This window comes from Indicator indicator, chromosome 2, assembly GCF_027791375.1.
Source record: "Indicator indicator isolate 239-I01 chromosome 2, UM_Iind_1.1, whole genome shotgun sequence".
NCBI lineage: Eukaryota > Metazoa > Chordata > Aves > Piciformes > Indicatoridae > Indicator > Indicator indicator.
This window is the reverse complement of record NC_072011.1, coordinates 42,786,558-42,811,074: the sequence shown is the minus strand read 5'-3', so window position 1 is coordinate 42,811,074 and position 24,517 is coordinate 42,786,558. Positions and strand designations below refer to the sequence as shown.

General features: G+C 38.9%; 1 protein-coding gene across 1 annotated transcript in view; it reads right to left on the bottom strand.

The window, feature by feature from the left end:
• The window catches only part of GLP1R (glucagon like peptide 1 receptor), a gene marked incomplete at its 5' end in the record, with an annotated part of 93,863 nt that overhangs the window by 15,636 nt on the left and 53,710 nt on the right, over nucleotides 1-24,517 (bottom strand). The window contains 5 exon segments of the mRNA XM_054397020.1: nucleotides 1,183-1,243; nucleotides 7,641-7,800; nucleotides 9,354-9,507; nucleotides 13,156-13,262; nucleotides 15,898-16,007. Coding sequence (XP_054252995.1) covers nucleotides 1,183-1,243; nucleotides 7,641-7,800; nucleotides 9,354-9,507; nucleotides 13,156-13,262; nucleotides 15,898-16,007 — 592 coding nt within the window.

Here is a 24,517-nt window from a genome sequence, read left to right as displayed (position 1 = left end):
TGGCTACAATCTTACTATAGAATATTACCAATTCAGCCTTGAAGTCAGAAAATCCTAGAATTGTGCAAGCCTGAAAAGGCAGCTTTTACTGAACTTGTTCAGTACTAAGAAACAAATTTAAAAAAAACAAAAAACAAAAAAAAACCCAAAAAAGCCCCAGAAAAAGCTAAACAAACCCCAAAATCAACTGGTTCTTAACACTCACAAACATCAGGAAAAAAAAAAATCTGTGACAGCTCTGATTATACTGAACTTTCACATTGGAGCACCTCTCCAGCAAGGCCTATGTCTCGTGGGAAAAATAGTGAGAGAAAAAAAATAAAAGAAAAAGGACCGTCTATGAAAAGTGGTGGCTGAATCATTTAGAAATTAGGAGGAAGACCTAATAAATAGTGTATTTAAAATAAAAAGGAAATAGCATAAAACTATTTTTTTCATCAAGAAGAAAGATACCCAAGTAATTCCAGGCAGTCACTGTCACTGAGAACATGAAGCCACTTTCTTCTTTTTTTAAAAAAAAAAAACAAAAACAAACAAACAAAACTCAAACAAACTACAAAGATATTTGGTACATAATACATAAAGACTTTTTTTTTTTTTTTTTTTAGCAGTCACTATGTTAAAAGTGGGCTTATTTTGTGGTTTGTAGCAGTCTTGTGTGTGGTAGGGTTGACTTCAGGAAGGCTAATGTATGCAGGCAGAGAATGTGTCTTTGTTTTAAGATGATTTAAATAATGGAATCTTCAACAAGAACAGGCAATCCTATCTCTGCTGCTGGCCACAAGCTAACCACTACAAATTGCAGGCAGAATCCTGTGGGAGGCAAAGCTTCCTCTGAAGCACAACTGTAAAAGCTGCTGCCAAAAGCACAATATCAGGAGTGGTCTTGGTTAGGTATGATGACTTCTACTGTTGATACTGTAACTACTGAAAAACAAAACGTACCTTTGCTTGACCTGTAAAAAGATATATTTATTCAGACATGCAGAAAATTCTGATCAGAAAGAAAAGTATGCCCCTATCTGAAATGTTATGCAAGACCTTCAGACAAAACAAAAGCAATTACGTGAGGTTTCAGAACATTGCCAAAGCAAACCACACCGAACAGAAAGCAAACAATGACCTGCTGGTGCACACATAAAGCACAAATGAGCCAGCTCGAAAAATCAGAACTAAACAAACCCCTCATCTTCATAAAGGTACTTGACAGCTCCCCAGAGGATAACAAACAGCATTGGCACACCTGGGAAGAAAGGAGATAAGGTTGACACTGACATTATGAAAGAGGGAAAAGCAGAGAGAAAGGCAAAACCCCCATGTAATAAGAAGAAACAATTTAAGGTCAGGGTTGCAGCTTCCACCCAATTCTGACAGCTGTCAATGGCTGGAGGAGGAATCCAACCTTCAAGCAATGAATACAAGTAACTCATTTTGCCTGGGCTCTCACCTAGGGCCTAACAGGCATGGAAAACAAACAACAGACCATCACCCTCCTACTTGGCATAAACCAGCCATTCCATGGAAATCTTCACAGATAGGAACAAAATTTCTGGAAGCATTGCTAGCCTCTGTATTCACGCTAGAGAACAGCATAGTGCACTCTGACCTAGACCTTTGCATCCATATTTCTGCCTGTGGGTCTGCTACACTGTGTTCAGGAAGCACCATGCTCAGACTATCTATTGGCATCAGGGCTGCAGCACCCTCAGCCCCACGTACCCCCAAGAGCAAAGGGAGATGTCGGCACACAACACATAGTAAGTGTGCGCAGGCCACCTGGCAGAGAAGTCCCAAGTTTGAGCTGCGGTACTGACATGGACTTGAGTGGCTGCAGCAAAACCAGGAAATGCATCTGGTCTTGAGAAGAGGCTTGGTCCTGCTTACCTGGCAGTGCACATGTTACAGTTGGTCAGCTTATCAAGAGTGTAAAGGGAAGATAGGAAAGCCAAACAAGCTGGCAGTCACTGTTTGCTTTACAGTGTTAAAGACTCTAGAGTAAATTTCTTTCAATTATGAAATGCCTAGGACTTGAAAAATAATTTTGAAGTGCATCAACCAACCAATACTTAGTATAGGGAACATCAAAAAAGCCCACAAGGAATGAGAACATGTTGAGGAAAATTCTGCCTAAGGATGGATCAAGATGGTCTAATTCCTCTGCCTACCTCCTTGGACAGTGTTCCATGCTGTATGTGAGAGAGAGAGTGAAGAATAGCAAGGAAATAATTAGCAAAGACAATGGATCACATACAGATTATTTGGGCAAGTGGTTGAACACATTCCACAGATGTACCTGACACCAGCAGTACGCAATATTTTGTGAACAAAGTTACTGAGAATTCCATGCTGCTTTGATAGTGGAATAAGAGATTAAGAATGGGCTCATTGCAAATCACTTCCAAACACAAATGAAGCTTTGATTCACAGAAACTAATTATAATATGAATAATTACTTTATTGACTTTGCTGAGAATACTACCATCAATTGACAAAATCAGCATTTTATTCTAGTTGTGGGCTCCCAACATGCAGCTCTTTTGGTGCATCTGAGTTTCAGTCCTACATCTCTTTCTCTTTGCTGCTGCTATTCAAAGAATATCAAGTATCCAAAAAAAAAAAAAAAAGCACACATTTCTAGGATGCACTTGTATAAGATATAGGCTGAGCTCTTAGTTGTTTCTGATTTTACTTTTTTTTTTTTTTTTGTCATACAGAAAGCTCCAAGACTGATCTTTTCCCAGGTTAACTGACCACAGAAAGGTCTCTGAATTCTGAAAATCTTAACATTTATTTTGGTCTATACTGCATCACTGATGAAGATGCCAGAAACTGCAACAGCCTGCTCCTAATAGCCTCTGCCAGGTTAGTTCTTGCAAAATGATAATTGACCAAAAATCCTTGAAGACTGCATGACGATTCTGAAATCTGTCAAGTGTATACAGAAACAAGTATGCCAACAGCTCAGCTAATAAAGTTCAGTTTCAAATGGCATGGGACATTGCTATCCTGTAGAGACCCTTAAATAAGGACTTATTCTGAATACAGCATTTAGGACTGATGAGTTTCTGTATGAACTCATGTTTCAGGTGTAACCTGACATGACTGGTTTCCATGTGGTGAGAAGTCTAGCCTCTGGGATAATCAGGCATACAAACCAGAAAGATACTACAGCTACAGAAGAACTCAAATCCTTCTATGTCAGAAATCATCCAGCATGGTCTGACTTGATCTACTGCTTGATGTATGAATACAAGAAGCATGTGATGAGGAACCAAAAGAAGTGATAAATAAATATGCTTAGATGTAGAAAGAGTAAGAGCGTTGAAGATGTGAGAAGAAAAAGTTGTTTTTTTTCTTTGTAAGTAAGGAAAAGCGTGAAAGAGTTTAACATCAAAGGCAAAGAGTAAAGAGAATTAAGATAAGCTTCTGACAGATGCATTTCCTACCAAGATCAGTCTGGACACAAAACCTATTTTCACATCTTTGTCTGAAACACATTTTTCATTTGAAAACAGACAAAAAGTGGTCAGAGCAATGAATGCACCCTGTTGCTACACTGAATTCATCCTGAGCTTCAGAAGGAATGTTTCTTACTGGCTCTGTTCCTTTCAATTCCTTGTTATCAGGATGTAGATTATGAAACCCTAGCCAGGCTTCCTGTCTTTAATAGCTTCATTCCCTCAAAGTATTCTTCCTTGGAGTAAGTTTGGATTGATATGCCTAGGAAAGAAGGGGATTATTTGTTTTTTATGGCAGTTCCCCTGCTACAACTACAGTTGGGCATAAAATTGCTGTAAAAGCTCAGAAAATTTTTATCTTTTTATTAATACTTTCTTCTTAGGCTTTGGTGCTGAAAATTCTCTCCTGTCATTCTTCTTGCCTGCGTGTCATACAGTCACTGTAGGGGGTTGCTGTTTTTTTCCCATTCCTCCCTCTCCCTCACTTCTGAATGTGAATAGGTCCTTTTTTCCACTAAAAACTGCTGAAAGATGCATACAGCAGCATTAGAGTACAAACTGCTCTTCTCTGGAGACCACTTTGTACAACACAGACACAGCTGCTTGAAGTCAATGTCAAGCTTAGTGACTCTTCACTTGGGCTCATGATGAACACCGAGTTGGTGTCATGGACACCTTGATTCAGAGCAGCTTTCAAATCCTGAGAAACAAACAAAAAATAAAGTAGTATTTTTAATCCCTGTAGTTATGTTATTCTGTCTCCTCCTGCAATTTTTTTCCTCTTTTGAAGGCAAGATCTAAGGTCTAGGATTTCTTTTATGCCACAGGAAGGAAGTACCAGGTACCAGCAATGTACAGCAACAGATTTTTTTTTAATTTATTTTTTCCCCCCTGGAAGCAATAATGACTATCTGAATCAGCATCCTGTTTAGCTGCTGTTCTGACTTCCAGAATGAAGGGGACAACTCATCTACACGCCCTTCTATTAGCTTATTAAGAATTTTGTTTGTTGATGTTGTTAGTATTTCTGCTTTGAAAAGCACCTAAGCCACTATTTTTGCAGTAAGGTTTGTTCAACTGAAGGGTTACACAAATGTATGCAAGTCTGCTTTTACAAAGAAAAGGAAAACATGACCAAGACTTTTTACGTGTTAAACAAAAGAGAAAATAAATAAATAACACTGCCATCTCAAAGCCTAATGTGACATGAAATCTCAGCAAGGGAATACAGACACCTCACAAGCAAATCACATGTATAGAATCCTATCAGTACACATGATGTCAATACAAATTACTCACACATTAGTTTCCTCAGATCTATCAACATCTTATAACTTTCCTATTTTTTTGAAGATAAAATAACATAAACAGATTCTTCCTTTTAAAATACTTCAATATCAAATAATTTTTCAGTTGAACTGAATAACATCTAATAACATTAAGAACAGACCTGAAATTATCATATAACAAAAATACATTTGAGAAGTATTTACTTTCTTTACACTCCTCACTGTCTTCTAACTCTTCCTAGTAAAACAGGCTAAGTATGGTAGCTTTTACACTTTTCTATCTAAAAAAGCATATCTACCCATTTCCCATGCTAAGAATAAATATTAGATATAATTAGATATACAAATTAAATATGCAAAATATATCAGTATTTAATATAGCAGTTGAAAAGCTTGGAGAGAAACAGGTATTGGGCTATGTCTACCTATTTGAAAACTGGTCCTTACATCCGTTTTTTCTTGGGATTACCTGAGGAAATAATTTATCTAACTTCTCATTCTGAGACTTCTTGTTCCTCAGAAGTACAACAAGATAAACGTCATGACTGAGAACATATGGCAACACTGAGGTGAAAAGGAACCTTGAGGAGGATATACAGGTTTATGCATGTGTACATGTGAGAGAAGTGCAAACATAGGTGATCATATAGGGGACTGCAGAAGCTATTCAGACAGCAAGAACAATACTATATTGTCTGCAAGTGATGACAAAGTTCAGTCAGAAGAAATAATATCAAATGACTAACACTCAATAAGTCTGTGAACAATATACACAAGAAAATGTGTATATTAGGTTTTAAAACATAAATATTCAAATGATGAGCCATAAACACATTAAAAAATTATCCTGTAAGAGGACAACTCATTAATGAAAAAGGGTCAGGGTATCACATCAGCTCTGAGAATCAAATTAATATTTATTTTTGTAAGACTCTCTCAACTCTGATAGGAACCTACTGACTTGTATGAGGCCTCAGCATTATGCTGAGTCTATCATCCTGCTAGGGGGGAAAAAAAAAAAATATTCTGAGCATTGCATACAGCAGAAAGGCACCTGGTGGGGCACCCATGCGCCCCAAAAAATCACCACTGGAAAAAAGCAAGAAAGAACAACAACAACAACAACAACAAAAATCTTCATATCTTCCCAATTGTTAGAGACAGAACCACTATCTGATATAATTAATCTGAGAGCACTGAAATAGCAGATGCTACTGTCTTTAAAAATGGAGTATCATTGGCAAAGATTTGCACATGGAGCCATGGCTGGAATCACAAGAAAATACAGATGAGAATTGAATGGCACCAGCCAAGCTTTTCTGAGAAGTCTGGATGAAACATCTATCCAGTGCCAGATTCTGGTACTGTCTCTCAATTCCACAAATTGATCCATAAACTCAAAATACAGTAGCAAAACTGTCACTGTAAAGGAGAAATAAAACCAAAATAGTATCTTCTGTTTCTGTCTTCTGTTTTTGCAAGAAACAAGATCTAACTAGAGCTTTTTCAAATCAAAACAATCCCATACCTTATTTCTAAAACAACACAATATTTTTCAGGATTTTTTAGATACAATTTTGCTCTAATTTCTTTTCCATTTCCTCTCATGACCCCTGTCAGTGCTTCAGGATAGCTCCCCATCCTTTTAAAAAAATTTCTCTTAAATGAGGGTATTATTACAACATACATAGTTCCAATGTCATACATAGAATCATAGAATCATAGAATCAAGAAGGTTGGAAGAGACCTCAAAGATCATCGAGTCCAACCTGTCACCATAAACCTCATGACTATTCCTTTTGCTCTATGCCCCTTATAAAACAATAATGTAAGACACAGCACTTTAAAACTCTCCAACAGGAAACTGCTACTACTTGCATTTCTTTATTCTCTTATATATTGCTGTTTGGTAGAACTCAGTCATTCACACTTGTCATTTATATGCATTTTACCAGTCAGCTAATTTGCTAGAAAATTCATTGTTGGCATATTCATAGAGAGAGGACAGTCTAACAACTTCAATGTTCAAAGTAGCATCTGTGAAAATACTTGCAGTATTTACTTGGATTTACTTTCAGCTTTCGAAAAGTCGCCTGATTTCCAAAAAGGGCGGGGGGAGAAGAGGAAGAGAGAGAACGCAATAAAAGCACAGAAGAGATCATTCCAAAAATAGGATTAATCCTGAACAGTAATGTATTTTCAGGCTAACTGGGCAGTGAATGAGTCTAAGCTTTAACATTTCTACAGAAGGCAACTCTGGCTCAACCAACTGATTTCGAGGCATTACAGCCCTTAATCTCAAGCAGACATGTGTTCATGGCATGTGCACCCTGACCACTCTTTTGCCCAATATCACTTGACCTGCTCTGCCCACACAACAAACCTGACAATTCCCTGCTAGCAGCAGATTTTTTTCCATCAGTCCCTAGCTCATGCTGCCACTCTTATCCCTGACCCGACAGAAGGCGTCATTGCTGTTTTGCACCACAAGCAGTTAACACATCTGTCTTTCAATGCAATGGGAAATTTTCACAAGATGAAGCAGAGCAGACTAGCAAAGTCCACACTCACCTGGAATCACACATTTAGTGTGTTGGGAAGCTGAAGTCTTGCAGGAAACTCCCGTGTGCCTACCCATCAGTTTGGGGAGTTTCTCTTCTGTCACACCGTGCCTGTGCTATGAACCCACAGCCTCTGCGCTGCAAGCATCCAGGAGCTATGCCAGCCCAGTACCTTCAAGCTCAAACAAGGCATGGGATTTGGAACAAAAAGGGAATGGGGAGTACAGGACTTAAAATGGGCAGCACTATAATAGACACACAGGGTTTTTTTCCTATTATACCATCTATTGGTTCACTCAGCCCCAGCTGGACATGTGGAAAGACCAACTTACCCCAGCCAATGCAGAGATAAAGCCGAAAAATCCTCTGCTCTGAAAAGACTGAAAGTACCAGCAGTGTGTACAGGTACATGCCTTCCACCAGCAGCCAGTAGTAGTTTGCAGCCACACAATACTGCATCATCACAAAGACCAAGCGGCAGCTGAGCGATTCCTGCAGTAGAAGAGAGCACAGCCCAAATGAATGCAACAGGGGCTGAGGAATACTAACCCAAAAGACTGGTTCTCTCTCCTACTCTGCTCTTCAAAACTACACTTGCTAATTTAATCACATTTGAGTACCAAAGGGGCAGAAACCAGGAATAAATAGATACTGCTTTTAATAACATTACTCCTACCAAAAAAAAACCAAACATGTTCTGCATTTTCGTTCCATAAACAATGGATTATATTTTGATAAGCATAATAGGAAAAGGAAAACAAGAGCAAGTGAAAGGTACTGCTTTGACTGCAGTCAGTGAATCTTTTGATATTCTATATTCAGCAGCTGAGCATTTCTCTGTTAAAGAGCAAACAGTGGATGTCATAATGCTGACTACTTTCCAAATCAAAATATTTTTTATTTTTGTGCAGGATATCACATTCAAGTGCAAAATTTCTCTTAGCTGATAAATTACAATGAGGTGGTCAACGGGGCTTTAGATAAGTATGAAATTTGATTATCCCCATAATATATCTATCAAATCTAATGAAGCCACTACTGCATAAACCATGTGTGAAAGTATAAAGCCTAAGGGTTTTTTTTGCAAGAAGGGAATAACTGACAATCCAATGTGAACATTTCCAAACCATTTAAGATATGCATTACAGTGTTATTTTCTGCCAGTTGACACACTGCAGACGAGAAGAAATCAATCATCATACAAGACTCACTACGTGATATAGTACTTATACCTTAAGCAGAAAACAATGGGTACTATGTATACATCAGAAAACAATACCCTTTACCACCCCAACCCTCTGTTGCAGCAACAAACATTGTGCTTGTGATTCTAGAATCACAAGAGTTATACAGATAATGAAAACCCCTTTCTTTGAAGAGTCAAGTATGTTTTGTACTCCCAAGTCTGATGTGGGAAAGGCATGCTTTAATCATACACACAAAAGAGTTGTATATCCTCTCCTTTCAATTAGAAGTATTTAATTAGCCTGTTCCTCCAAAGCTTTTCTAAATGCTTTCAAATTTGCATTTGCAGATGCTTCCCTTTTTTGCACCATGAACAAATTATAAAGAACTACAAGAACAACCAACTTTGGTCATTATAGAAGATGGACAGTATTTTCACAAAAGGTCTTGGCTTCAGGAAATGGATGCCCTCTTGTCACTGTTAGAAGAAATGAACCTGCAGCATAAAATGAGGATATGGGCATTTGGATATGTATATCTCTCTCTATACATATATATATATATATATGCTATATAAAATATATTAAAAGAAATAATCCACGACTTGATGTTTCCTTTGTCTAGTAGGGGTGAACATCCCACAGGAAGAGAAACATACTACAGCACCAACCTACACCAAGGGCAGGGTGGTACAACCATATCTGCATACATCATGCTACGAGTTTCAAAGGAACTCCATGGACTGAAGAACAGCATTTTGTACAGCCCTCATTGTACAAAACAAAATTACATGCTGTCACACAGACAGACCACAGTTATGACACCAATATTCTGAGAAGTACCACAGTATTTGCCCATACCTGGAAGGCAATAAGTCCTTCCCACTGATGCTCTTGTGTAGCTGTGCTGTACATCCACTTCACCACTGAGTCTTTAATGAAGACAGATATAGCCCGAAGGATAAAAGAGGTGAAGAGGTTCAGATGAATATAATTCCTTGTGCAATGAAGATGCCTGTAAAAAGGAAGAACCAGTCATGATCCACTACTACTGTAAAAGCTGCAACATCACACACAAGACTGAGGGAAGGAACCCTCAGTCCCAGTTGGAAATCAGGAAGTGCCAGTGGAAATCCCGTAACTTGAGAATGGCTGTAGGGGTTTCAAACTGTCTTTGGGAAGATCACTATCAAATAAAAGATGTTCAAAACTTAACCCAAAGTACAAATGTTTGGGGGACTTCAGGAGACCAGTGTATAGGAAAAAAAAACAAACTACTTTAGGAGCTTAAATGGTGTAAAAATAAAGTCATTTTCAGAAGACTTATCTAAAAGGACTAAAAAAAAGTCAAGTTTCACATAATACTGCACCTAATCTCTTTGAAATTACCCCAATGGCACTCCACAGGTTTACCTTGGCAAGGCTTGGGAACTGGTGTGCAGTACAGCTTCTGGCTGTGCTCAAACCCACAATGAAAACCCAACCACCTCTAAATTACCACTTTGACAACAATAGAAAAAAATTGAGATTGCCTCCTGTGGAACCTGTAAATACTTTCTGTAAAACTAAAAGGAACAGAATTTTCACCTCTACATTCAGGACTGAAAAACAAACAAAGAAGGAAAAAAGTAAAGGGACAGAGGGTGGGGGTGGAACCTGAGAAAAAACCCTCTTGAATTTTAGCACCAGCTGCAAAGACAAAAATGCTACTTGTCAAAAAAGAGCATATGAAGGAATAGCAAAAGGAACTGCAGTCACATAAATGGAATCCAAATGTAGAGTGCTGACAACTTTTTACCAGCCTTACCCACAAACACTTTTTTTTCCAGCACTGCAAGTTTCCTTCAAAGGAAGTTACAGTGTGTATGTCTTTTTTGATGCAGTAAGATATAGATAATATATGGTAAACAGCAACTGTTCCAGCAAGAGTTTAACAGAACTTATGTTTTAAAAGCCTATTTTTCTACTCAGATTTACAGAGCAGTAAAAAGTTACCAAAAGTTATTTGTTTTGCACTGAAGAGGAAGGAGAACTTTTCTTTCATAGATCAAACAGATTTTTTTGAACCAGCTATTTCAAAATTTATCTCTGGTCAAAATTTATTTTCCTTTAACTCAAAATTCATTACTACTCTTTACAACTGCTACACATTAAAATCTTACTGAAAAAAATTACCTAAATTAGCCAACTGAAAAAAATAATTTGCAGGTAGTTACTGAATATTTTTGCTACAGACAATGCATGTTATTGATACTGTTTCAGTCGTGAAATCATAGACCTAATTCTGCTTCCATCACTGAAATGACAGACTTTTCTTCCATTTCTTTCAGAGAACACAAAACTGGAAACTAGAGATATTTTTCCTCTGTTGTATCATTATTTTAAACAAATATAAAGGTTATTCTATGGTCTAAGAACTTGAAAAGGCCTTCCTATTACAGAGGCAGAGAAAATCAGCATTTTGGTTTCAGTGAATTAAATTTTGATCTCCATTTGTTGAGGTTGCACAGCTACTGGGGGGAGGTCACAACGGGGGGTTCCAGTCAGAATCCAGCAACTGTAACCCAGGTAGGGATGGGTGTCATTTATTTAATGAGATTGAGGACCAAGTTGTCTCTAGATAGAGAGTTCAGACAGGAGAGCACAAAATGGATTGATGGCATAGTTTTAATAAGGCTCTCAGTCCCTCTAATATATATGAAACCTCATTTTCAAAATCAGAAGCACAGTCATGTACACTTCTCCCATCCCTGCTTTACAACTAAAAGACAAAAATGCTGAAGTATTGCTCCACAAAAGACAGCAAAAATCCCTCTCTCCCACTAGTCCTCAGTGACAAACTTGCTCCTTGTTCCCTGCCAAAAGCCATGCGCTTCCTTCAAAAAAGTATATGGTTGTGCTCTGTGACCTTTACATTGGAGCTGCTAATATTACTCAAAAACTGTCATTGCTGGGTGAAACAAGGAGAAAGCACTTATCCTGGGAGACATTTGGAAACTTCAAGACCATCTGGTGTTTTGTCAGATGAGTCCCAAAGTTGCGCAAGTACAATACATACAAATCATAATTATGACGTGGCATTCACAGAGGATGAGCACGTCTCTGTATTTCTGTAGTAGTTTTAAATCTTCTTTGAGACTGCCAGCCTGTGCTTCTCCACTGCAAGAAGGAGGGATAATACAATGCTAAGAGGTGTGGTACAATATTAGAAGACTTAGGTCATTTTAGTTTTCGAAATTAGAAGTTAAAAGGCACAACTGATCATTTTAAATACATTAAGGTTACAAATACTTCAGAGGGAGGAAGGGAGAGGGACTGCCTTGCTAACAGAGTACTGGCACAGACAAAATGATCATTAACTGTCAATGACAATTCTTTGGTCAGGGAAAAATATTTCTTAAGGATCAGAACACCAAAGGTTCCTGATCTGATTTCAAATAGATTACCAAGAGGTGGAAAATTATACTTTTTTTTTTTTTCAGGAGGCAATGTCTTCAGCATGCAGAATCACACAGAATCATAGGTGTTGAAAGGGACCTCTGGAGATCATCTAGTCCAACTCCTCTGCTAAAACAGGTTCACCTACCCCAGGCTGCACAAGATCACACCCAAGAAGCGCAACTCTGGACAGCCTGTTTCAGTGCTCTGCCACCTTCAAAGTAAAGAAGGCTTTCCTCATGAACAAGTTTTTCCTCATGACCTGAGGAACATACAGGAGCAGTGCACAGGACCTCATGGCAGAGGGACTTCCTTCCCACAACAAAGCAGGATCACATCTTTACGCTTTCTAAATATCAGTATCCTCTGCTCAGCATCTCCAAACGGCAGGAAAGTCTGGCCTGAATCAAGACATGTGTTGCATATACAGAGGGGGATTAAAAAAAAACAACCCAAAACAAACCAACCAACCAACCAAAAATATCCCTCTGTTGGAGTTCAGCACTGTTGTGGTTTAGTGTTTTGGGTTTTATTTGACACCAAACCTACACATGTGCAATAGTCCCTTAATTTTGATGCACTCCGTGCAATTTGTTGGCACATGCCCACATAAACTCAACAGCTGATCTGTTGAGGTGACAACAATTCATCCCACAAAGTTTCCAAGTTTACAAATTAGGTTTTCTTTCATATTGCAAAAGAAATAAGAATTTCTGAAATTTCTCCAAAGAGAGAAATTATGTCAAAAAAACATTTCTACATTGAAATATACCCAGCATGTGAGGGCTGGGAAACAGGCCAGGATTGAGCCTTATGCTCTGTGTAATTTCAAGCAAGACAAGATGAAAACTTCTGTCCTAAATGCCCTCTAACATCCCAGACCAGTGCCTCATTTGAAAGGCGACAACCATGAGGGAACACTGGAATCTCTTTTCCATCTCTTCCAGTGGAAATTCAATTGAAATTAAGAAAAATTACCACAATAAAATAGCTCAACTGACAAAAAAAGCATCTGTTCCACACATTCAGCTAACAGGGCAAAAATTTAGGAATCTTACTTGCTTTTTGAGAAGAAATTATTGCAGGAAGAAACAGAGAAGTGACACAAAACAGAGAAATGAGGTGATGAAAGAAGTTAAAAAAAATTTTTCTGCCAAAGTCTGATACTATCATATCAAAAAACATAACCCCTTTTCTCCACTCTCTTCAGAGCTTCACCAGTTACCTGAATCCAAGAAGAATGGCAGTTGCTATTACAAGGGCAGAGAAGGAAAGAGCATATCCAATGGTGTATATGATGGACAAATTCAGGAGCTGTTCTTCTGGTGCATCCTGAGAGCACATAAAGGAGAAGAGAAAAGAAGAAGAAAAAAAAAAAAAAAAGGAAAAAGAAAAAAAGGGAGGGGAGGAAAAGACAGAGCTCATGACGGACTTCAGTTCTTTTCTCCCAGCTCCTTTCTCAACTTTTCTTAAAGACAACCAGAAGTCATCCTCTTAAGTTTTAAATGCACATGTCAAAACAGCCTTCTACTTTCTGTGTGATCTAAAGAAATAAAAATTTAATCTTAATTCCCCAGCTGCTCCCAGGTGTTCACTCAAACAATTGGGTTTTGAAGCCAGACTAGAAAATAGATAATGCTATATTATTTCATAATGAAACTGGAGAGGTGTGAATTACCACAAAAAGCACGTCTTAAACAGATGGCAGAAAGCACAACTCAACCCTGCAGTACAAAGGGCAAAGCTGATGTTTCCAGACTTAAACTCTTAAAGTGTATCTCCTTACTGTGTAATGGAGGGGGTCCTTTGGCTACATCTGTACTAAAGAAATAAAAGAAGCCAGGTCCCATTTGTTGGTTTTGAGGGAAAGCACACTTTTCATTCATACAAAGAAATTATTTTCTGTTCCCAAATAGTCTATTTTCAGCTACATAACTTCCTGATAATGACACAGCCCAACACCATCTCATGACCTAGGTGTGTACTAGGTACTGCCTCAGGGGGAGCAACCCAATGTAGGACAGAGCAGCAAAGATGTACACCCCTGCCCTTGACAGCCCTGTAAGGTGGCTGTCTTCAGAGTCACTATTGAAGACATGACCACTGAGATCCTTGCTTGAAAGTGCTGGCTAAAATCTTGAGGGAGAAGTATCTGAAAAGCTACAAGTGGGTCTGAATAACACAGGCTTGTTGCTCAGCTGCTGAGGCACATTCCTATTCTCTATTCTCATTAATTTCATGGCATGTATCTCTGTCTAAAGAGATGCAGGCATTTTACTTCCCTTCTCCAAGCTGCTAATTCTTCAACTGACTTCTGAGACCTGTGCTGTACGAAGGAATATATTTGTTGTACTACAGAGATAAGCACAGCTATTTGCTGTACAACACAGTCAGGAAGACTTAAGGTGAAAATACAGACTGTTCCTCAGGGATTTGCTATGAGAATATTTTAAAGAGAATAATATGAGAGCTGCCTCATGAAAAGAAAAGTCTCTTCAGCATCAGAATTCAGTAAAATATTAAGATCTGACCATTTAAAACACCTATGTCGATCAAAATCACATTGCACATTTAAAGTAAATACTGTTAATTTATAAGAATACACTCTCAATTCCTTTGGCTTTTGTTTCATCAAAAGTTGTAACATAACACACAGCAAAAATATTTTAAAAACCCACACTTGATCACATATACAAGATGCATAAGACAAAGTAGATTATTAGGGTTCTCTATGTACACTAGCTGGAAAACCAAACACGGCTGTTCACATTTCATGGACTGACACTGTCTATGCAGGGTTTCACGATCCAGATCAGTTCATGAAAACCTGGAGACAGATGCCAAATGACCAAGTGTTACCAACAGGTATCTCTCTCCTTGGCATGTCCCAACACAGCTGTGGAAGAAACAGTAATAACAAATAAGGAAAAGTCACATGACTAGGCTTATGCTTTTTGCTTTAAGAAAACGTGCTGTGCTGGGATACCCAAGAAAATGGAAAAGATGAAGAATAAGGCTGTAAATTAAAGGAAGTTAAATTTAACATATTTGAAGAATTCAAAACTATCTCTTTTCCTTTCTCCTTCTAGTCTGCAGTCACTTATTCCTTGCAAAGAACAAGGCAAAATAGGAACCTCAGAACATACAGATCCTGCAGCACCTGGGAATTTCGTATACTTGAAATTCTTTGACTAGGTAAATACTAGTTCCCAGTACCGAGGAATGGAGAGAGTGACTCAATTTACGTGAGGCAAAGCATTGCCCTTGGAGACTCACAGCAGTAATGGTATCAAGTGTCACAAGAACGCAAGTGGTGTGGTAGGTGACGCCAATGGCTCACAAACCCCCCCTGGAAATACCTGCACTCTCCTTCATTTGGTGCCCAGTGTCTCAACTCCCTGCAGAGCATAAAGCATTAGGGCAAGAAAGTAACACTGACAAGCCTAATTACATCGCCTCCAGCAAATTAAGTTAAAAAGACAAAAAAAACCCAAACAAACAAAAAGCAGAGACTGCCCTGTGCCCAAAGGTATAAAAGCAAATATTCTTCAGTTCAGTTCATCTTAATCACCTTAATAGCTGCTAACAAGACAGAGAGAACAAGTGGTCACTGTATTGTAATGATGTGTCAATGGAAGAAAAGGCACAGGAATAACATTAGGTCACTCCTCTGGTTCTGGTGGGCTGCAGTTGAGGCCTCTGCACTGTACTGCAGCTGGGACTACCTGGTTCACTTTTCTTGGTGTTCTCATGTACATATAAACCTGCTTTCATCTACCCCTCATGCTCCCTTTGTTGAAGGGGGGAAGTCTGATGTCCCTTATCATTAGTCTTACTGAAATGAGGCACCCAGGATGAATTGGTAAAGGTTACTTTGACAGGAAAAAAATGTGTGGGCATCAATAAAATATTTCCCCCCTCTTCTGTTTTGTCCTAAACAACAGCAGCAAGAGATGGAAATTATTACCTGGTCAGAGGCCTCACACTCAGACAGGTTCCTCCAGGGGAGGGTTGAGTTCTCTTTCAGCAGCCATGTCCCCTCAGGGGTGCAGAACCGATACACCTGCCCATGAAGCACTGTCAGAAGCAAAATGAGGCATGGGGTTAACAGGAGAAGAGCCTTCTTGAGGGGCAAGGTACACACAGCAGCCCAAGGCTTGGTGCAACCCTTCTTCCTCACCAATTGCTCTCCTGGCTGGACGGAGAAACAGCAGTGTTGCTGGGGCGGTGTTTTGCCTAGTCCCTACCTGCAGTAGACACTGCTGCCTGTCCTCAGAGCCAGGAAGTGCCTTGGGAGGACACTGCTACAAAGGGGTCAGACAGCACATCATCCAGGACAACTGCTAACAGTTCAGTAGCAACAGTAGTCTGAAAGAGTTTCTGTCATCTTCGTGTGGACTTCACAACATGTACATATTCCAGTTCACCAAAAGATTAGATTTTAAAACAGATTTTGGAAACAAAGCCTCAGCTACAAAATTCACAAAAAGGAGACATACAGAGTAAATGTGGCTGGTTTATTTTCCCCCAAGATCATGCAGACCCAGAGAAGCTTCAGAAAAGGTACGCTAGCACAAGCTCCCCAAAACATAAATGCTTATACAAACATCTGTGCTACAAAATGAGGCTGTAAATCTTTGCCTAAAATACTTGTGTACTCTTTACTCCTTCCATGTTTGAATAACAACCCTAGCAATAAATAAGATGGCTTGCCAAAGCAGCCAGCAGTTAGACCTTGTAACAGCAGGTATGATGAAATAGCTTATTTAAAAATTACATTAGACTGAAGCATCAAAATAAAGTACAAAGGGAAAGGAGTACTCAACCACAGCACATAAAAAATAAACCCTCTTGCTGGTGTCTGAAGTGCTAGGGATGTCTAACAACTTTTACAGGTGAACATACATAAGCAATCTGGAGACGCCCCTATATCAGAGCATAGCTAGAGTAACCATGTCAGCTACCTAGCAAGAGAAGTTTTTTACTAATCACATTTCTGACTGTAAATAAACCTACTCTATGTTATGAAGCTACCCCTCAAAACACAGCACTGGGTCAACCCTTCAATGAGGGCTAACCTCTACCAAGGCAATGTTTAGAAACAGTTCTATGTCATTTCGAGCTATGAGAAGGTGGCTTAAGAAGCTTCGGTTCTACACAGATATTAAAGTACTGCCCAGTTACAGCTTTTGCTCAAACTCATCCTTGACTGCTGAGACCTCATTCTGTTGTCAGCTCTCTCATTACTGCAAATTAGAACTGAGCATTTCTGCTCAATAGGAAAATACTGCAACTTATTTGAAATTATAACAACCCAATAGGCTCTTTGCATATTAGTTGACAACTGGCAATTTGTTTGATAACTATCAGTGGTAGACTAATAGCAGGTGCTCCAAGCAAAGAATGATGTTTTAAAAATAATACAGACATTCATGTTCTAATGAGTATGCCAAATGGCAACTGATAATGGCTTTGATAGTCTATTTGCTTTTGTAATTAGTGCACTGAACATACCAGTAAGAGATAATATAAAGATGATACGAAAATGAAGTTATGCCTGATAGAGATTTTTCTTTACTATTAAGGATATGTGCCTATCCTTACAGAAAACAGGAAAGATTTGGTCAGCGCATGCAACATATACACTCACATCCATTAAAAAGCTATGAACATTTTGTGACGAGCTCTTATTATCTACCTTCCTTTGGTTAGGATGTTGCTACAGTAACGCTGAAGATCTCAGACCTGATGGATGGCAGCAAGCAGGAAAGCATCTTCCCCCCCACCCCGCCTCTCAGGATTAATGGACAGTAAATTGAAGTAAGCCATTCTAAACACCTATGCAAAGGCAGCTCCAGGAATCAAGAATCAGTAAAGATTGCACATTAGAAACCAATGAAGGTGAAATCCAGAGCATTAAAGTCCAGAAGGTCAGAGGACTCAAAATTCAGTCTGACTGTCATAGTGTGAGCTGTAATCAAGAAGTATTACAAGACAAAATTGATACAAGAAACAATGTCAGACAAAACATAACCCTGCTATATTGTCAGGGGTGGGTGAGGGGGAACAAACCAAAACCAACAACAACAACAAAAAAAAAAAAAACTTGCAAAGAGAGAATTGATCCCTGCCCCAGTAGTCCTTACTGTCAAATTCTAATTGGGATGAAAGCTTAGCCTCAGTGTATTTATTTCTCTTCAAATCATCATGACACATTTTAATTTTCTTACTATTTCAAAAGAAGTATTATCAATAAAATGAGTAAAATCCATTGTTTGCTATAGCCTAGCACATATTAGAGAGTGGAAGAGTTTACAGTACATGAAATTTGCCTTTGTACAGAAAGACGACAATTAATTTAGACATGAAGAAAAACAAAATGTAACTCTATTACACTGGAGAATTCCTGCCACATCCAGAGTCACAAACACTCAAACTGGACTAATGGCTCTTATGGACTTTCAGGTAGCCACAAGCCAGCTATGTCAGGTTGTCACAGCCTCACTCTTCCAAAAAAAATTCTTTTCAACTGTGTCGAACACCACAGAACTCGCACAACAGCAGCTGAAGGGCTCTGAAGGGCTCATTGATGGATATACATCACACAAGAGACCCTTCATCCCCTGCAGCTGGGCACAAGGCAGACAGCCTCTGTGCACTTCATCTAAGGCAAACAGACTCCATGCAAGAAGCTACTTGCTACCACCTAAAAACAAGAAAAAGGCTGTTAATGGCTGATTGCTCAGAAGAGATATTACCCTCTCTAAGTGGTCTTCTCTGGTTTTGCGTCAACAGAAGAAAGGAATGGAGAACAGTCCCAGTGTCAGAAACTCTGCTCTACTATGTCTCCAAAATAACTGATAAACCCTGAAATGCTGATTTTAGATTTCTTTTTTGTTTATATACAAGCTAAACTCTCATCTTTAATGAATATAATTTCAACTAAATTTCAAAGGAATCCAATGTTTTTTCATTAGGGACACTGATTCAAGCACTTCAAGTATCTTACCATTCTTGTTCATCAGAGAACAGCTCATGCTTTGCATCAGAGCTACCCACAAACATTCTTAAAACAATCTTTTCACATGAAGGCTTTATGACTTCCTCTCTGCATAGCTGGTCATGGCTTCGAATGTCAGAAATGTTCGACATCCTAAAATAAAGGGATAGTATTTGCATACAATCTGTCTTAACTGTGGGTCCAACTAAAATTTCATCCAGGAACCTTATTTCCTTAACTTTCACAGAATGTTAGGGGTTGGAAGGGACATGGAAAGATCATCTACTCCAACCCCTATAGTAGGTCAAAGAGGAACACATCTGGGCAGATTTTGAATATCTCCAGAGAAGGAGACTCCACAACCTCTCTGGGCAGCCTGTTCCAGTGTTCTGTCACCCTCATGATGAAAACGATTTTCCTTACATTTACATTAAATCAGGTTGCACCCATTGCCCCTTGTCCTATCACTGGACATCACTGAGAAAAGCCTGGTTCTGTCCTCCTGACACTCACCCTTTACAAATTTACAAACCTTAATGAGATCACTCCTCAGTCTCCTCTTCTCCAAGCTATACACACAGCTCCCTCAGCCTTTCTTCATAAGGGAGATGTTCCACTCCATTATCTTTGTGGCTCTGCACTGGACTCAGCAGTTCCCTGAGGTCTTTCTTGAACTGAGGGGCCCAGAACAGGACAGAGTAGTCCAAATGTGGCCTCACCGGGTCACAGTAGAGGGGGAGACCCTCTCTTGACCTACTCACCACACCCCTTCTAATACACCCCAGAATGGCATTGGCCACCATGCCACAAGAGCACATTGCTGGCTCATGATCCTCCTTCTGTCCATCAGAACCACCAGATCTCTCCTACACTGCTCTCCAACAAGTCAGTCCCCAGTCTATGCAGCTGTTCTTTCCTAGATGCAAGACTCTACAGTTGTCCTGGTTGTATTTCATTAAACTTCTCCCTACCCAACTCTCCAGCCTGTCCAGGTCTCTCTGAATGGCAGCATGGCCTTCCGGTGTGTCAGCCACTTCAGTTATTAATACTGTATTTGGTTTGGCTGAGCTGGAGTTAATTCTCCCCAGAGCATCTTTCTAAAGCTGTGTTTTGCAGTGCTGTAGCTGGGCATTAATGACACACCAGTGTTTTGGCTACTGCTGAACCAGGGCTGTACTTTTCCAACATTTGCCTAGCCCAAGAGTACACTGAGGGGTGGGCAAGATATTAGGAGGGGACATAGCCAGGCCAGCTGACCCAAACTGACCAAAGAGGTATTCCATGCCCTATGACATCAGCTCAGATATATACATAAGTTAAGTGAAAAAAGGAAGTGTGGGGACACTCACTGATGATCTGTCCTCTGGAGCAACCACTACATATATTGGAGCCCTGCTTCCCAAAGAGTGACCAAACATCCTCTGCTAATGGGAAGTGGAGAATAGCATTGCTTTTGCTTCCACATGCAGCCTTTGCTTTGGCTTTGCATTTTATTCAATTGCTCCTATCTTGACTCCCACACTTTTGTTATATTTTCATTCTCCCCTGTCCATCTAAGAAGGGGAGTGATAGAGAAGCTTTGGTGGGCATCTGTCCCCCAGCCAGGGCCAAACCACCACAAATACCTACAGAGACAAGCTAAAAACTACATGCTTGGAGGTTGCCTATGCACCAGGACAGAAGGAAAGCCTGCTCATAGCTTTCCCCTCAACTGCTGAGCAATTTAAGCTTCTTGTTTGCAGGTGGTTTAGTCAGAGGTGATTCACATTAGTCATGCCTGAATTATGCAGAATGACTCAGGGCCTCTTGCCTTCAGCGCAAGGCAAATACCAAACGTACAAGGATCAGCTTCAGTTCTAATAGGGCAGCATGATGCACAAGCTTTTTGAAGGTTTGAGTGGTTTCTGATGTCCTTGCTCTCCTACAATACCTTTCTCCTGTTTTGTAATGCTTTTAGTTACCATACGGTCAATGTTTCAAATCACACTAATTATTACATTTTAGAATTAGCTATCCCCCTTTGGAAACAAACAAAAATCTACAGCCAATGCTTAGGGAACCTGACTTTATTTAACTTGTAGGCTAACTGTACTCACTCAAAGCAAGCAGCTTAATGATACCAGTTTATTTGAAGTGTCAACCACACCTCATTGGAATTACATGTTAAAACCCAAAATGTCTGTAGATTGATAAAAGACAGAGGTGAACCCAAGAGTTAACACTGAAGTTAACAAAATCTATCTTGTTCTCTAATGAGCTTGTAAGTCAAATAAAACGTTATAACTACCTAAATATCTTTATATATGGAGAAAATGTTATCACATGGACAGAAGGCTCATAAATATTTCTGTATTAGCCTCCTTTTACTAGAAATAAAGTTAAAATTACTTCTCTGCTTAACCAACCAGACACATATTTTACAACATAAGGGTGTCAAGGTCGGTGTGAGATTACTCACCCAACAGTCCCTGAGGATAAACTGCAATATTATTAATTGTAAAAACAAATTACAGCATGTCGTATTCCAATCAATTCCATTAAGGCAGAGAGACGAGAGAATGAGAAAAAAGAACAAGAGAGACTGCTTTTGTCTGGCTGCCATGTATCAAGTATTAGAGACCTTTTCTCTGTTAATACTTATCCTCTAGTCAGCAGGGAAAATATTTTGGAAAAGGTAACAATTTTTTTCCATAAAACAGGGATTCTCTAGTAGAAGAGTATCATGATAACCTTCAACTCAACAGACTAGTTTGTTCAAGAAATGACTGGCTTGCCCTTTGATGGGGTCAACAATTTATCAGAATTTAGGAGGTTGCATGGCCATCAGCAGCTCTGTTCAGTTATCATTTGCTGTGACCTGGACAGTGTTCTCCTGAAAGGAGCCACTCTTGGCTGCAAAAAAATGCTGTGTGTCACTCAGTTCCAATCTTGGTGCTGCTTTGCTTGCAGTGAAGATATTTCAAACCCAAGACTTGTGCACTTGTCCATGAGCACGCAGCTGGAAATGAAACATGAGGGAGCAAACTGATCACAAAGCCTCTGGGAAGCAGAAGGAGCTCCAGCCTGCTCTACTGTCCAAGAAACACATTTATCAAAATGCGCACTTATACTGGGCTCACTGCCACATCATTTGAAATTATATTATCTCAACAGGCAGTTTAACTACTAGTACTTTATTTAGTATCCCTTCCCACAATTCCTCCTCTCTCATTGCATATTAGTCATCCTAACTTCTTTGCTTTAGTAATGATATAAAAAAATAAATTGAAAAGTAGCATTTCGCCTTGCAGGCAGAAAGATTGGTGGTCACTTTGAGTTCTTGCAGGAGGAAGAGCATAATTTTTAGTTTTAGACTAAGGTTTGAGTAAGAAATGGGGAAACAGAACTGAACACCCCTACTCTGAATTTTCCCACCAAGAGGTCCTAGCTTGAAAGAACCACAAATCCCTTTGGCCTCTTACAAACAAACAAACCAAAAACAACAACCACCACCAAATTTTTAAAAAATTACTGCAAAGAACAGTATCAAGAGAGAGACATGCACCCACACTCCTACCAAGAGACGGATGCATGGCAGACCTAACAGGTACCTGTGCTGGGTACGAGAGGAGATCCAATTAAGTGAGCACAGGCCACGCCACAGGCTGCACAAGCCCACCCTGAGTGTCCTGGATATCTTCAGTGCCTGATTTCTGTGCTGTGCTATCAAAATCACAAAGTCAGAGACACTGCATATAGAGATTATGCTGTTTGGCATCATCCAAAGAGTATGACCTGCATATAAATTCTTATTTTAAAATATTTGTTTTGGAATTAAAATGAACACAACAAAACTAAACATTCAAGAACTAGGCAATGTTAAGCTAAAGTAACTTATGTGGTGTTTAGTTCCACCCAGTAACACTGTTTTGATGTACACAGTCATACATTTTTTCCAACAGAATCCACTGTTTATCCAGGATACAGAATAGAGGGAGATTACTTGGAAATTATTCATCCTTACTACTATGAGATGCCAAATTATATTTAAGCATAATGAATCAAGTCTATTGCTAATACAGTATTTTTTTCATTTTTACAGTCCATTCAAAGACCACCAATTCAAACTCCCCAATGAAGACTAAATGTTATTATCTCATACACGTATACAGATGATCCAAAAAATGGAGAAATTATTCTAGTCACATAGTAAAGCCAGATTTATGCAATGAAGAAAATTATGCAGCCACAGAATTTCTTCTTCATGGGCATTCAGTACTCTGAGTGCAGAGATCATCATTGCTAGCTCTGCAATATCTTGCCTCTCAACACAAGCTCCCACAGTTAATGAGGCACTGATCCTACAGAGAAGAGCCCTCCTTTACTACTTATCTCCCAAGCAGACCCATTCTGTATAGAGAAAGAATATGGTATCTCTGAAAAAATAATAGAATATAGTTTCATAATTAAAAACTACTTGCATAACAGTGGCCAATAAAGGTTGTATGAGCAAAGTAAATCATACTAGATCACAAAACATTAAGTTGTAACCTTATACATTGTTTGGTGGAAGTTAATCTCATAAAAATTAAATATCTTCCTGAAAAACAATACTGATTTTTAATACAGAGTATTACCCTAGAAGGAGCTAAACTCTCCAAGTATTTCAGCTGAGTAACTTATCTTGAGAAAGGGCTGCATTAGCTACGCTAGACCACACTTAAATCAACACAACTTCTTAAAATACACTGTAGAAAACAGCTTATAAAAATGCATGCATGTGTGCATTGTATTTAATAGAAAGTGTTTATGAACTATAAAAGATATGTGAGTTAATGTAATAAAAAAGATTGTTTGTGATAACTAAGTATTCATGATAGCAGTGCAGATTGATGAAGGTTTAATAAGTTACCAAAAAGCATCATTAAAAGTTTTGTTCAGAATAAATAAAGGTGGGTAGGAATAAATTTATTACAACAACAAATATGATTGGCAGTTTAATGCATAATAAACTTGTGAAAGCAGTATGAAGAGGTTTTGTGTTTTGAAGCTATTGGATCAGTTGACATAATTAATAGGAGACATCTTATTAGGAAACATTTAAATAGAGTAAAAAATTATGCAACAATTTTCCTAAAAGGCTGTAAAAGACAGCTAAAGTCTTCCCAGAGCAGAGGAAGAAATCTATTTTACTATGTCCATGCTCCAGGGACTTATAAAAATAAGCAAAATAACAAACAAACAAAAAAACACCCAAAACCAAAATCCCACCAAACAAAAAACAACTCCACAAACCCAAAACAACAACAAAAAAACAACAAAAAAATCATGCAGAGAAGGAAATAAAAACAAGCTAGAAGAAATGGAAACAGCCAGACAAAGCATTGGTTTAATGCTTGCTGAGCTAAAGCAAAAGAAAACAGCTTCGAGAAAAGAAAATATGCAACTAGTATATTGCAAGTGTATAGCTAAGAGGGAGAGGAAAATACATGCAAATAAACACCAGTTGTTTGATGCAGCTTCTGAGCAAAACAAGAAGCCCCAGAAGATGCAGTCTAAAACCAATGCCACATGCTGCGAACAAACTGCCAGTCTTTTGCAACAGAGA